Source organism: Cydia fagiglandana, chromosome 21 (assembly GCF_963556715.1).
Source record: "Cydia fagiglandana chromosome 21, ilCydFagi1.1, whole genome shotgun sequence".
NCBI lineage: Eukaryota > Metazoa > Arthropoda > Insecta > Lepidoptera > Tortricidae > Cydia > Cydia fagiglandana.
Window position 1 is genome coordinate 181864 of NC_085952.1, and position 16756 is coordinate 198619.

Below are 16756 nucleotides of genomic sequence, written 5' to 3' on the forward strand. Positions count from 1 at the left end.
ATTGACGTCCATATTTCGAAGCAATTACTTAATGATAACAAGTGAGTCACTCGTCTCATTGTGACGTCGTACAGGGTGAGAAGTCCGAATGGATCAATATCGGAAGTTTAAGAATGTTTTAGGTAAATTTAGGAGTAATCGTAACTCCTCCCCTCACGAAGAGGAGCCAACAATTTAGAAAAACTAGTGGTGACGGGAATGGTCGAGGGTAAAAGACCTAGAGGATAAAGTCCATAGAGATGGTCGGATCAGATCTCCAAACAGCTGAATTTACCGGTTACCACCGCTCTCCATCAAGCCACAGACCGAAACAGTTGGAGGCAATTCATAAAGTGCAAGTGGAGTCACGATCCTCTCAGCAATGGGGGAGCGATTAAGAAGAGAACCAAAAAAATTGCTGTAGCATTAAAAAAACATCGACGTCTGATCAGCCGACGGTACAGCATTCTATTGCGAAAGTTGGGTGGTTAATTACCTACTATAAGTATCTTTAAGTTGATAACATCAAGTAAAAAGAGCTCAGTATGAGTGATTGAATGATTGACTCTGAAAATGATCCACATTATCATATGGTAGTATTTGATTAAAAGATGATTACTTTAATTATTGTTATTTTTCAAGTAAAATTAATGTTATACTAAGTACTTATGGTCACCCTATGACTTTTGACATTTACGCTGTATGGAAAGCGACTAGACGTCACATTGAGTAGGGTCACCAAATTGTATGCAAAAATGTTTTTTCCTACTTGTCACCTGGAAAATAATCATCATTATTGGTGATAAACAATAATTAACAACATCATTAGGCTCATTTTTGGATTCTATATGATGTCTGGCTCTCTTGCTCCACGACCCCGAAATCACCCTGTATAATTGATACAAAAGCAGAATGATGGGTAATAACTAGAAGCGCTGATGGCCTAGCGGTGAGAGCGTGCTACTTGCAATCTGGAGGTCGCGGGTTCAAACCCCGGCTCGTACTAGGGAATGCAAATCGGTTATTTTTTGTATGGAAATAACCGCGGTTTCGGTTAATAACCGATTATTTCCATACAAAAAATAACCGAAAATAACCAATTTGCATTCCCTAGCTCGTACCAATGAGTTTTTCGGTACTTATGTACGAAATATCATTTGATATTTACCAGTCTCTTTTCGGTGAAGGAAAACATCATGAGGAAACCGGACTAATCCCAATAAGGCCTAGTTTACCCTCTGGGTTGAAAGGTCAGATGGCAGTCGCTTTCGTAAAAACTAGTGCCTACGTCAAATCATGGGATTAGTTGTCAAGCGGACCCCAGGCTCTCATGAGCCGTGGCGAAATGCCGGGATAATGCGAGGAAGAAGAGAGATGGGTAATAACTTGACTTAGAAATTGTAATTTTGGTACCAAATTTGAATATAAAACAGAGCCACTTTTTTCTTTTCTTATAGTAGTAGTAGTAGTAGTAAAACACTTTATTGTACAAAAAACAAAACAAAACAGGAAAAATAACATTCGTCATTAGTACAAAGGCGAACCTTTCTTATACCTTCTCTTAGAAATGTTTGCCTCTGCAATAATATTATTAATTGTGTCTCTGTGTTTTTTTAGAATAAGTGTTTTAACTACTGCTTCCACCCTGTATGAATGCTCTCGACTTACGCTCCTCGGTCAACGACCATTTTACCGACCGCAGACTAAAAGGCCTTAACTTACGATCCTAATATATCTACACATTGGTCTTTGTCGCATGTCGGCCGCTCTGGGTGTTTACGAACCAACAGCGATCGCATTGTATGTTTATTAGTTACGTAATGCGTCGTAAGTGTCGTAACTCCCAAACGTTGTCGTTTGTACATATGTAAATAATGTAATGTAAGACATAAGTATGAGCGCTGGAAGAGCGCTGGTGGCCTAGCGGTAAGAGCGTGCGACTTGCAATCCGGAGGTCGCGGGTTCAAACCCCGGCTCGTACCAATGAGTTTTTCGGAACTTATGTACGAAATATCATTTGATATTTACCAGTCGCTTTTCGGTGAAGGAAAACATCGTGAGGAAACCTGCATACATCTGCGAAGAAATTCAAAGGTGTATGTGAAGTCCCCAATCCGCATTGGGCTAGCGTGGGGACTATAGCCCAAGCCCTCTCGCGCTCGAGAGGAGGCCTGTGCCCAGCAGTGGGACGTATATAGGCTGAGATGATGATGAATACATAAGTATGTGTAAGTTCATATTAGTTCATATTTTAACATTTAATCAGCATTTAATAACAAATGACATTTACACATGTAATTGTTAAAGAATAAATGCACGATTTCATGTTATATCCACTAAAAACCTGTCAAACCTTCGTTTAACCGATGAATCATCTAGCGAGCGAAGTAATAGAAAAGCTATCGAATACGCTTCAGTTCCTCAGCTATCCTTCCAGTTATATTTCATGAGTTTCTCCATAAAAATTCCGAGAGTCATATTTAAACTGCCATCTCCGGTCCAAGTTTGAGATATATATGGCTGCATCGCCGCGTAACTAACTCGCGAAACGACAATAAAGTTGCTGATACCAACATTTCCAATAATATTTGTGAGTTTTTGGATGCATGTTTGGATAATAACATTTAGTTAATAAATGCTTAGTAAAGTGAAATGTCAATTTACCCATAAATGGGTCCTTAGAGCGCACACATTTATTTTGCTTTTGAAAATAGTCAGAAAAAAAGATGCGATGAGTTTTTCGCGAGATTTCGCGTTACATATTGATTTGTGCGACTGCTCTTATTCTTCAATTTAGCAAGTGATATATTGCCGACATATTTAACTGACCTATCGTAGACCGTGTGCCACCGAGATACGGTCTACCAAAAGTCAACAATGATCGCTGTTATTACAGAACAAGCAAACAGTGGATTGGTCGCGCTCATTCATATTGAGAGTCGTGACGCGTGACATTCCTTGACGGTTGTCACATCGGTGCTGGTGCCCTGCGGGTTTTCTGTCGCCTCCAATGTTTGTAAAGGTGGCGCCATACAAAAGATGGAGACAATACCGATGAATCATCAGTCATCAGTCAGTAGAGAAGGTGTAGAGTAAATGATGAACGCGAACATAATTTTACTTCGAAAACGAGGGTGAGATAATTTTCTGTAGAGTAGAATAAATAAAAAAACATATGTCTGTACCTACAACATGCATAACAAGAATAAGAAAATTGGCTATGTTTTTTATATTTGACATTCGGCCATATTTACGCATTAAAAACAAAAAAAATAAGCGAATGCTCAGGAAAACCCCTCTGGTGCTGCAGGTGTCCGTGGGCGACGGCAATCGCTTACCATCAGGATATTCGTCTACTCGTTTGCCTCCTAAACAATCGCGGCCGCCTTCGCGTAATATTGACAAGTAAAACACCAAACTTAATGACCGACAAACCAAAAAATCATCGCTAACCTTTTGGTGAAAGTATTTCTTGCAAAATAAACATTAGCCACCGTCAAGAGAGCAGGACAACTTAAGTAAATAAGTACAAGATGTTTAGTTTTGTATTTATTTGTGTACAAATGGCTTGAAGTGTTTAGGGCCGAGTGTTAAGTGCTTGTTAGTTTCAACTCGGTACTCGTTTCGAGTGCTTGGCTCTTGCTGAGCACTAACAATAAACTTCATTTGATAGACTTTATCTCGATGTAACATGGTTTATGCCTGGTCAGTTGTCTGTGTACGGACTGATCGGCCCAGCATCTAAGGAGGAACTCTTAACGCCTGTTTGTTTCAGGAGCATAAACAAGGTTTTAGCTGACTGTTAATTTCAGCTCCAAAACTCACGGAAAACACGGGTCAGGGTCGTAGCGTGGGAAATAAATTTAAATAAGGTGAGAAAATAAATCGATATAAATCGACAAAATTATACGTTTTAATGCCTATGTGTTTGTAATATAGTTTATGAATAGTTAGTGAACAATGTGAGCGAAAGTAACTGTACCTATATAGTTGAAGAGAATAGGAGATTCAAGTGAAGTGAAGTAAACTAACGGAGTTAGTAAGTTGGCCGCCAGCTTCAATCGTCTTATCTCCTGGATACGACTCAACTAAACTAAGTACTTGCCACTTGTACTGCTTACTTACCTACTTGAAGCATTGTTCCATTCTGATACCATTGTGCATGGATTTACTAAGGACGATCACACCGTCTTTTAGCTCCAACTGATACATACACAATACAAATTATTTTTTCTATGAACGTTAGTTGCAGGCGTCCATAGGCTACGGTGACTGCTTACCATCAGACAGGCCGCATGCTTGTTTTCCACCGATGTGGTATGAAAAAAAAAGTTAGGTAGAGTCCATGTAAGGTAAATTTACACCGACTTGAATAGAACAAAGTGAGGGAGCGGAGTGGGTGTGGTGTGGGAGATAAACGTCATATTTTCATAGAAATTTGACATTAATGATGACATTCTCACATTTGTACCTTTGTCATTGCAAATGCCATGCAGAGTTAGCTTGGTGCGACTCTACAGCACGTACACTTTGACTTTACTTATTTTTGCAACTATATCTATAAATATATATTAAAATCGGCTCAGTCTCCAATTCTCCATATCCATGTTTATGTTTACTTGGGAACGTTTAGTAATCAATTGTGGTAAACTCAAAGAGAAGGGAAAATTTTGGAAGTGTAAAGTATGCATTGGAAACAGGTCACAATTATACTTCCATTAAGAGTGCATTTTCATTGTTCTGAGAACTAGTGTATTAGAGAAGGGCGGAAATCATTAGTCGTTGTCTAATGATGAATTAATGCCAAGATTGATAACTGCTCTGTCAACAGTCGAACGACGATGAGAGCCGCTTCACTGCAAACTGAACCTTGACGTGAAAACACAAAGTTAATATTTGAGTTAACAAAAGGGATACTTCCATACTTGGGCCATAAGATATCGATTGCTATGCTTAGAATGTCACGACTCGATATTTTTTGTATAATAATATATTTGGGGACAAATCTCATACAGATCGTCCTAGCCCCAAACAAATGAATAATACATATAAGTGCATGTACATAGATAACATCCATAATCTAGAAACAAATACGTGTGATAAACAATATAAACACACAAGTAAATGCCCTTAGGATCGTACCAGGCGGACTGCAGCCCGACTGCAACTTGCATGGGAACTGCACGCCGACGTTGCAGTTGGCGTGCAGTTCCCATACAAATTTCAGTCGGGTTGCAGTCCGTCTGTATCGGCCCTTACCGGGATTCTCTCCCGTGACCTCCAGCGTCGTAGGCAGGGTCATTACTGACTAGGCCTTGGAGCTTCAAACTAGTACTCATAAATGGCTAACTGTTTAGCGTAATATTTCTTATCGCTTGTCACTGTAACAAGTTACCAAGTTACACGGATATACAGAACTCAAATGAATTGGCTGAACTGTATCTGTATTATAGATTTAAGTAATAAGTGTATTGTATACAAAGACAACACAACCCTTCTTGCAGCGTAAGCCAGAGCAGTTGGCAAGTTTACAATAACTTCGGCGCCGATCTCCTGATCCTATTCAAAAGCCAGTCTGAATCGACTGAGCTCAGTACTGTTTGAGCTCTCGATTCCTAGTACATGTTTATGTTAAAAACTTGTTTTTTTTTCTGTTCACATTGTTTGACCGTATTTAAAAAAAAAACGTGCACGTAAACGCACGAGTGACCTTATAAAGGTTTTTCCTTTTGAGGATTTGAAGCACCGACAGTCAGATATACTCTAAAATGGCAATATATTCCATTATAAGTCCTTGACCACGACTATTCCACCATGCCACCCAGTCTTCATTTGTACGCCCCTAACGTATAATCCTGTAGTCCCCAAAGCCCCACAGATTGTCACCAGATGCCGAGTAACGCTGGTCCCCTCGCAGAGCAAGCTTCGCGAACAGGCAGCTGTCCCGTGAATATTGGCCAGCTCTTGCTTCCATAAATCAATAGTCTAATTTCGCCGAAGTTAAATAAAGCCTCTGCCCTTTCGGCTGCGTCTACACAAGGCTTTCTCTGACAATTTAAATTCTCATTGCAGGTCCGATTTAAATAACAGGAGTCTGACTGATCGCACCTGCTTTCCAATTAAGAATCGAAACGGTTTTTAACAGAATTCCAAAAGAAGGAGGAAGTTCTCAATTCGTCAGGATGCTATTGTATGTATTATTGTACCAGTTTATGATATTCTTTTTTTGTTTGAAATATTGGTCCCACTGTCATTATGAAAATTTAGGATCACACCTAAAGTAATCAAGGAAACAGGGGCAGGAAAGGGTTTTTATTTTTTATAGTAACTAAAGCTGTAAAAACCATAAGTTTATGGTATTTAAACCCTGTTTTAAAGAAACCGATTTTTTTGTTAAAATTATTAATAAACAATATTGAAGCTTTTTTCAAATAACAAGGCACATTGAAACATATAGAATGATGAATAGACACAACGACGCTCCTGTATGATGAAGGAAGAGTAATATTGATGTTCCGCTCAATTTGGCACAGAACACATCCATCTTGCATACATTTAGGAAGAACCTACCTACTGATAAAATCAGCTCCTTATTCTATACCAGTATATATTCCATACCAATATATTCTAGGGTGTTTCATTTTTCCGAATTTTCGAGTTTCACCTGACTGCTCGAATTCTTGTTCTAACTGATAAAAAAATATTATACGTTAAAAAAAATGAAAATCGGTCAACATTTAGAGCAGTGGTTCTTAACCTGGGGGTAATTACCCCCGTGGGGGTAAAACTGGTATTTTACGGGGGTAATAAACTAACCTAATATAATAATACAACAAACGTACACGTTTTATTTTTTATTACCATTGGGAGGAGGGGTAAAATCAGGTTCCCTAGTTAGTCATAGGGGTGACCGGACTGAAAAGGTTAAGAACCACTGATTTAGAGGTTGCACAACATCAACAAAGATTTTTCAAATAACCAACGACTCTACATCGGAGGGTAGAAAATGGTCTAAGCGGCTACCATCAAAGCGGAGAGTAGTGTGATAATGAACCTTCTACATATAAATAAATTTTAAAATTAGTAGTAAACTTGGATTTTGGTTACTCCATAAATGTTCTAATTAAGATTTTTCAGTTTTTCCACCTGTTTCCAAAGGAAAAGTGCTTTTATCGTATTTTAGACGCAAAATTCAGTTTTCTCATTCGATTTCAGTATTAGATCAGTATATTTTGTCATTTTAGAACATAGTTCATTTTCACGTAATGTATGGGTTTCTCACTCTACCTTTTCAACATGTGCAACCTCTAAACGTTATTCGATTCTTTTGAAAATTGACATAGATAGTTTTTAGTCTGGGGAGACTCCATTGGTGAGCAAAGTCAGGAAAAATATCACAACTTTTTTTCTCCATACAAAAGTGAATCACCCTATATAATTCTAACAATTTATCACCACTGGGTAGTTCCGAAAGGCAATATCAAGAAGATTATTTATCGAAAAACCCTTATAACTATCAAGAAGCTTCATCGTAAAACGCTGACTCGATTCATAATGATGTAAATATTCATGTTCTGTCCGCTTCATACAAACTTATCCTATAGGCTCCACACTGGACGTCACATTTGGCATGTGAACTTCGCGAGGCCCGACTAAAGCAAACCAAGCCCCATCTCTAAGATGGCCCTTTTGCAAATAAAATGTCCTCGTTTTCGTCTATTTTATAGTCCCAAAATACCTCTCGTAAAATATCTCGCCAATTAAATATAAGTATAAGTACACATATACCTATTAACCTATCTATGAGTACACATTGACACGCTGTGAGATTTCTCTCTCGGAGGATGTTCAAAGACATTAAGTCCATTAGTGAGGACAAACTTAAAGCCTTGTAGCGCCTTCATGAATAACGCCATTAGTTATCACTGAACCCTGCGGCTTGCATTGGGTTTCATTAGTTCCCATCGGAAGTGGAACCCTAAAAATGTTGGTGTGCTTGAAGTTATAAAAACAAAAATGTGTCCCGACGAATTTACCGTGTTTCTGACGATATACTGCCTGATGATTTTACATTACTCGGTTATTTTGGTAATAGCGTGACTATCAGGAGGCGTATTCTGATATAGTAATAACAGGATACAATACAATACAAAGACTCTTGATTGCACAGCTCATTACAGAAAACAATACAAAGATTACAGAAGGGAAGGGGTTAACCAACGGGATATTAATTTGATCTGGATTGGTTATGGATGATCTACCAGGGTTAAGTGACGTTATTGGATGAAGAAACACCTTTTCTCCGGCTGCTACGCCAGATCTCCCGCTTCTTACGAGATACCGTGCTACGCGCTACAGGCGCTACGGCGTAGCGCTACGCCATTTATTAGCATTGAGGGCAATTCCAACTTACAATCAGATCAGATATCAAAATGTTGTCATTTTAATTTGTCGTTATGCATGTTGCGTTGTTGTAACAAGACTTACGGCGCGATTCGAACTTTAAGATATCGCGCCGTTAGACATTCACTAGAAATGAAATAGTAAAGATATGTGACGTTCCACGGCAAAAGGTACCTTATGGCAGCTGGCGCTTACGCTTATTATTAACGCCGCTCCAATATTAAGTCGGGGTAGTGGTACCTTTCGCCGTGGAACGTCACATATCTTTACTATATCTTATCTAGTGCATCTCTTATCCATTTCCCGAATCGCGCCGTTAATCACCAATAGGGTGATAAGGAAGATTTGAAATTGCGACCTAGCAAACTCTGCAAACCATTTTCAATGCGTTTATAACGACCCTCCTTGACTTTGTTCTACCCGAGTCGGTGCGGAGTTAGCTTAGACGGACTCTACCAACATTTTCCTTGTGCCAATTTAGTAACAGTTCAGATTCCCAGAAAGCCATGATCCGCATGAATAACGGCTATTCCTGGCGCCGACATTAATTGGAGTCATTGTGGCATTAGCGCCGACTATTTATTCTGAGTGTCCCTCTACTTGATGTGCTAAATTCTCTTTTAACACGACAGGTATTCGCGCTCAGGCTGTGCGATTTGTGAAAGAGTTTAAAAGACTAAAAAAATATCAAAAGAAATATGCTTAATCTTATTTTATTTGACAGTTGGATACTGCGCCATGCTTTGCGGTAACTCGATTGTCAAACAGTTGTTTATGTTTGTAGTCGATCTGATTAATCAATTAAATTGTCAAGTAATTGTTGTGAACAGACGAATTCTGTTTTGGATCTTGAAAGAGCGATAAATCAACACTGGACCATAATGCGCTGACCCGAGTAGATGTATTCCTGGCGCCGCGCCAACGTAATTAATTGGCTTCAAATGGCGAATTAGCGGCGACTACCGACTATCCAACAGTTGAAGTGCGGAATCATTTCTATTAAAACGTTAACACATTCACTGCCTGTGGCTCGCTAGGCGGGTTTTCTATTTATAAGCGCTTTTCGCTACATACGGGTTTTCCCGTGTTATCGACTACGCTCGTAGCTCGTAGCGCGTAGCTCGCGCTGGCGGTGAACGTTCACTTCTTCTCTGCGTATTAGGTACAAGGATCCTGATTGAATTTTGAGTCATTTTTTTTTTTTTGCTATATACAGCACAACCCAGGTTTGAATCCACGATGCTTGACCGCCACACACATATGGAAGGTTAAGCGAGGTTCAATCATATTGCACACTGAAATACATAGTTTCAGTCAGAGCTAGTTATACCTATTTAAATGTAGTTAGTGACAGTGGTGACCCCCGCCCCCCGGGCCCCGGGGCCGGGCCGGCAATTGATACCAATTAGATATGAATTAACGCGACACGCCCGATACGACCCGACTGCTGTACCTACTTGCAATATTCATCACTGCGGAGACATGCAGTACATTACTAATAGAGGCCAGGAAATATCGGGATACCGGCTAGGACATGGTGGTTCGCAGCCTATTATCACGAATACAATTTTTCAGCGTAGGTTTGAGAAAACATATGTATATGATTTTTTAATTTTTAATGAAAGAAAACACGAGTTCGGGTAAGATTTGGACTTGCGACCTTTTGGAACACCGGTCCAATCGCTGTTAACAAACCGTTACCGAAGCTACCGAAGAGAGCGAGTCTGACCAAGCGAACTCTGCATAGCATTTGCGATGGCAAAGTGTGGCGATGACATCATTAATGTCATATTTCTACGAGTATACATATAAACATTTACACTTATATAACGACATCTCCTCACTTTGTTCTGTCCAAGTCAGTGCAAACTTGATTAATAAGTCTCAATGAATGAACATTTACTTATTACTTGTAGGTACTTGTCGCGGCGTGAGTCCATGTATTCCCAAGCCATTATAATTACAGAGATAGCCATCGCTCCACGTAGAGTAGGTTATCGTATTAATCATATATGAACTCAATGCGATTAAATTTTCATTATTACAGGGCGGCCGAGCGGAGCGGAGCGGTGATAACAAAGATTAATAGCTCGTTAATAATAGCCATTTTTTTATTTTTAACTATCGTACGGTTAGTACGCATGCGAAATATCGCTTGAAAAATTAACTCCTTTTTCAAAACTATCCCTTTCGCTTGCAGTCCATTTTCAAAACGTTCCATCTGCATTATGTTCTTACCTACTATTAGTCGCTAAATTTCCTCAATGCAAAAGTCTCTATTTGAAAATTTACTTTTGCGAAATATACCTTTTAGAAATATAGTGCAGGCTCTCTAGAACAGTGTCGTTTGTATTATTATTAGACCGCAGTTTGACTTTTGATCTTTGAAGTAGAGAGTTCCTTTAAGAAACCCCAATGTTGACAGGCTTCAAAGTTGTACCGTTCCCCACCAGTTTCTTGACCTTATTACATTTTGATATATTCGCCGTCGAATTCACAACTTTATCTCACATTATTGATTTAGTGTTTTCAACAATATTAATATTTAATATCGCCTGTTCAAACGAATATCATGTATTAAAATAATTCTATGTGATTAAATGTTGATTATTGTCGCGGGCGGCGGAGTGTTTCTCGCGTTATAAGTATGATTAACAGCCAGTAACGAATCTACTAATAACCATATTTTACTATTGATTGTTGAATGAATAGTGAAAACTTGACAATGCTTACTGCTGCTGACCTATATTCAGATACAGTCACGACTCGGATATAATGGCTTATTTTATGTACTCGGTATACGATGCGCTTTACCACTTCTTATTTCTTTGAATGCTAAGAATCCTTATAATCATTATGTGGATCGTTTGTTGTTTTCAATATACCGTTATCTATATCGTTATAATAATATATTAATCAGTTAATATTGTATGAGATTATCCGACGTGGCGAGTAGCTGAATAAAGCAGCGGCGTGAATATTGTATTAAGTTCACGATTGCCGGGATTACGGGCTATATGTAGCCCGTATGCGGGCTTCATAGAATATTCACTGCCGGCGTCGAGAGCGCGAACTTGACGACTGATCTTTAGTGGACCTTATCTCCTTAATATAAGTTAATATAAGGGTTGCGAATGGTCAGCGAAGCGAACTATCCCTGATTTAAAGCAGGGAAACTTGGTAACATCCCAACTAGCAAAATCACGCTAACAACAGTCTCTAGACTACAATTTTGTCACTCTTATATTGATTTTATATCATCGTATAAGCCCGGGTTTGGGCACAAAGCATAAGCGTATTTATTTTAATATCGTTCAAATATCAGTCTAATTGAATGTTGTTTGCATTCACAGTAATCTTTTTCAAAACTATATTAAGCTGCTTTAGGCTAATATCGCTTTTACGTAAGTATCTTGTAAGCCTACATAGGCTTATATTGGTCGAACGTAAGTATCTTGTAAGCCTAATACATAGGCTTATATTGGTCGAACGTAAGTATCTTGTAAGCCTACATAGGCTTCTATTGGTCGAACGTTAGAATCTTGTAAGCCTAAATAAGCTTATTTTGGTTTGAAACATTATATTTGTGAAGTATAAATACGGGTGAAATTAACTGCAACGTGACAAAAACAATATTAGTGTAAGTGTTTATCAAACTTTTTATGAATTATGTTTAAATATAATAACGTGCTGTTTATCATCGTCTGTTTATGTTTCAGGGTAAGTATTCACATGGGAAAATATTATTTATTGTAAAGTAGACCCTGTTTTACACTTCAAACTTTATGCGCCTACTCAAATATGGTATTTGAATATTTTTATAATTATTTTATTTCTTTATTTTGTATTGATAGTCAGCCATTGATGTAGGTGCATTTTTCAAGCGCACTATTAGAGTATTTTAAGCATTCTGAATACAAATGATGTGGCCATGTTGAATTACTTATACTAACAATAGTGTTCCCAAAAACGATTTAAGATCAAACCATCTGATATTGATCTTCTCTATTGTGATATAAGTGTCTTGATCTTATATCACTCTAATATCTTACTAAAGTGCTGCTGTTGATCTTACTATAGCTTTAGTAAGATCAGAAAAGTACGTACTTACAGTGTTCTTATGCTATGTTAATATTAGTCTTACATTCTTACAATAGCATTTAGAAATCTAATATAAAATCAAATGAACTAAGAGAATGAGGATATAAGACCAGGTACTCTCAAGTTCAATGAGACTTCGTAAAATGTTGTTGTAAGAGCAAGAGGCTTATAATAGTATTATGCTATGTTGATATTAGTCTTACATTTTTATAATAGCATTTAGAAAGTCTAATATAAGATCAAATGAACTAAGAGAATGTGGATATAAGACCAGGTACTCTCAAGTTCAATGAGACTTCATAAATGTTGTTGTAAGAGCAAGAGGCTTATAATAGTATTATGCTATGTTGATATTAGTCTCACATTCTTATAATAGCATTTATAAAGTCTAATATAAGATCAAATGAACTTAGAGAATGTGGATATAAGACCACGTACTCTCAAGTTCAATGAGACTTCGTAAATGTTGTTGTAAGAGCAAGAGGCTTATAATAGTATTATGCTATGTTGATATTAGCCTTACATTCTTATAATAGCATTTAGAAAGTCTAATATAAGATCAAATGAACTTAGAGAATGTGGATATAAGACCAAGTACTCTCAAGTTCAATGAGACTTAGTAAATGTTATTGTAAGAGCGAGAGGCTCATAATAGTATAATGCCATGTTGATATTAGTCTTACATTCTTATAATAGCATTTAGAAAGTCTATTATAAGATCAAATGAACTTAGAGAATGTGGATATAAGACCAGGTACTCTCAAGTTCAATGAGACTTAGTAAATGTTATTGTAAGAGCGAGAGGCTTATAATGGTATTATAAAATGCTCTTATATACATATATAAGACTAGGTAATAAGACTAAACTTACTAAAGTGCGTATTAGCTTGTCTAAGACTAATATAAGAGCGATGACAAGTTCAAAACAAAAATAAGAGCGCTATAAGCTCACTACTCTTATAAAGTGCGCAATCTGAGACTTTTTTGCTAGTTGGGATATTTCTGTGTTGGGTAAAGCATTGAGATTTTGTCGTTTATCATTATAACCAAAATATTTGTGTTTGAGAAATATCTACGTGTGATTATTATATTTTGTTTAAAACTAAGCGTACTGGAGTCTTTTGACCTAGCATTTTCCTATGTTAACCTAATAGTGCTTATTAAAGTTCATATACTCCTATATCCACTTTGTTCTAGCATTCTAGCAAATATCATAATTATCATAAATATCCATATTTCAGCGTCTTGTTGCTCACTCCTGCGCGCTGCGCATAGGCCTCTTCGTTCCCGTCTCCCACCCGTATCCCGTTAATACCTTTTAAATTGATACATATATACGAGTACATATAACAAATATAATATTTCTACTTGTGCTTCCTCTAGGATCACCGGATTACAAAATGAAGGTTAACTTTCCGACCCGATATAGACATACAAATGGTATCTTTATCGTGTAGCGTCCGTCTAACAAAGCTATCAAACTGCACCGACTTTTGTAAAGTCCCTTCATATTTAGTTTGGTCCGACTTTGCGTTTACGAGTGGGTATGTAGTTTTACCTCTGCTTAATTTATAACTTAGTTCCCAAAGTCAGAATGCACCTGGAAATTAATTATTTATTTCTGCTTGTTACAGATGTAGGTTACGACTACGTGGTCGACCAGCAGCCGATCGGCAAGCTGCTGTTCCGGCAGTTCTGCGAGCGAACCAAGCCCGAGTACCACAAATACAACAGCTTCTTAGATGCGGTCAGTATCACTACGAGTACAGACAGACTACTTGAATCTCATCTTTTCCGCGACAAAGATACGAGTACACATTTAAACTCTTCCTCCATTGCCTCGTTTCCGCAATCGGAGTTTAATGGCTCCTCTACAGGATGGGCCAACGCCGCCGGCCACTCCGAGGGACGCATTTATGCATAAGGGGGAGCAAGTGATTTTGCTATCTCATTCTACCGCATGGCTGCGTCTCTTGGAGTGGCCTGCGTTGGCCCATCGTGTAGAGGAGCCATAATGTAGACCGTTGTGCATTTGCAGGCGGAGCGATACGATGTGGAGATGGAGGAGACGCGGACGGCGGTGGCCGTGGACGTGTTCCGGCGCTACCTCACCGACGAGGACGGTGAAGCGGTCACCGACGTCGTCGACAAGCAGGCGGTCGACGACGCGAGCTCGTCGCTGGAAGGTAACTGTCTCCAGCGCTACCTCACCGACGAGGACGGTGAAGCGGTCACCGACGTCGTCGACAAGCAGGCGGTCGACGACGCGAGCTCGTCGCTGGAAGGTAACTGTCTCCGGCGCTACCTCACCGACGAGGACGGTGGAGCGGTCACCGACGTCGTCGACAAGCAGGCGGTCGACGACGCGAGCTCGTCGCTGGAAGGTAACTGTCTCCGGCGCTACCTCACCGACGAGGACGGTGGAGCGGTCACCGACGTCGTCGACAAGCAGGCGGTCGACGACGCGAGCTCGTCGCTGGAAGGTAACTGTCTCCGGCGCTACCTCACCGACGAGGACGGTGGAGCGGTCACCGACGTCGTCGACAAGCAGGCGGTCGACGACGCGAGCTCGTCGCTGGAAGGTAACTGTCTCCGGCGCTACCTCACCGACGAGGACGGTGAAGCGGTCACCGACGTCGTCGACAAGCAGGAGGTCGACGACGCGAGCTCGTCGCTGGAAGGTAACTGTCTCCGGCGCTACCTCACTATAAGAGAACACATTTGTAAGGGCGATCGAAGATGTTTGCTGTATGCCCTCAAACATCACTCTTGATGAATGTAGGACAATCTTTTATTCATGGCTTTTGAAGTTACGGGGAAGAATCTTTTGATGTTATGGGCAAGACTGTCATGCGGCATCAATCATGATGGTTTATCATTAATCCTAGGATTTTCAGCAGAAGTATTTTTGGACGGCGTTTGTAAACGACACTGGTGGAATAGTCATGTGTAATGTAATATATATATACGCTATAATATTAAGCGCTGGTGGCCTAGCGGTAAGAGCGTGCGACTTTCAATCCGGAGGTCGCGGGTTCAAACCCCGGCTCGTACCAATGAGCTTTTCGGAACTTATGTACGAAATATCATTTGATATTTGCCAGTCGCTTTTCGGTGAAGGAAAACATCGTGAGGAAACCGGACTAATCCCAATAAGGCCTAGTTTCCCCTCTGGGTTGGAAGGTCAGATGGCAGTCGCTTTCGTAAAAACTAGTGCGTACGTCAAATCATGGGATTAGTTGTCAATCGGACCCCAGGCTCCCATGAGCCGTGGCAAAATGCCGGGATAGCGCCAGGAAGAAGAAGAATATAATATATATATACCTAAACACATTTTTTTCTTATTCCAGCCGGCTCAAAAGACATCTTCAGCACGTGCATACGATGCGTGAAGAACTTCCTCGCGGGTACGCCCTTCTCGGAGTTCGAGCGCTCCATGTACTTCCACCGGTATCTGCAGTGGAAGTGGTTGGAGGCCCAACCTGTGACGCAGCACACCTTCAGGATGTACAGGGTGCTCGGGAAGGGAGGGTTCGGAGAGGTTTGCGCTTGTCAGGTGAGTGTCCTTGGACTATCGGCAGTGGAAGAGGGGTTCGAAGCCCAGTGTGTCACCTAACATAAGTTCAGGATCTAAAGCGAGGTTTGCGCCTTACACACGGCGTCTGTCTACAGAATGCCCTAATCGCGTAATGTCGCACATTAATATTAGTCTGGTTTTCAAACAGTTTAACTTTAAGCTGACAACAGATCCCAGTCCTCATTGTGCTTTTAAGTACTGACAGTGTACGAAAATCCTGGAATCACAGCCATCCTGGGCCAATAGGCCAGTCCTGGGTTACTAAGGCCATGTCTCAGTACTAAAGTATATTAAATATTATCTTTTTAAATATTTCTAGACTGAATTTATCTCAAACCCATGTGTTAATAATGCCAGGTGCGCGCGACAGGCAAGATGTACGCGTGTAAGAAGCTGGAGAAGAAGCGCATCAAGAAGAGAAAAGGAGAGGCGATGGTGCTGATAGAGAAGCAAATACTCCAGAGGATCAACTCCCGCTTTGTCGTCAACCTCGCCTACGCGTACGAGACGAAAGACGCGCTCTGTCTCGTTCTCACTATTATGAACGGTGAGCGCTCTTTTTTGCCAATCTGCCTTTTCCCCATACAAGGACACTAGAGGAAAACAAATGGTAATGAGTTTTTTAACCTACTTAAGCTTTGGGTTGGGTCGCTGACTCAACAAAACTATTTGTCTTTTCTGGCTTCAATAAGTATT

The 16756-nt window shown here is 39.9% G+C and overlaps 1 protein-coding gene across 1 annotated transcript in view; it reads left to right on the forward strand.

Annotated features, from left to right (window-relative positions):
• The window catches only part of LOC134675339 (G protein-coupled receptor kinase 2), a 92883-nt gene that overhangs the window by 63809 nt on the left and 12318 nt on the right, over positions 1 to 16756 (forward strand). Inside the window, exons 3-6 of the mRNA XM_063533546.1 lie at positions 14118 to 14230; positions 14522 to 14669; positions 15834 to 16039; positions 16418 to 16607. Of these exons, the coding sequence (XP_063389616.1) occupies positions 14118 to 14230; positions 14522 to 14669; positions 15834 to 16039; positions 16418 to 16607 (657 nt within the window). The remainder of the gene's footprint in view (positions 1 to 14117; positions 14231 to 14521; positions 14670 to 15833; positions 16040 to 16417; positions 16608 to 16756) is intronic.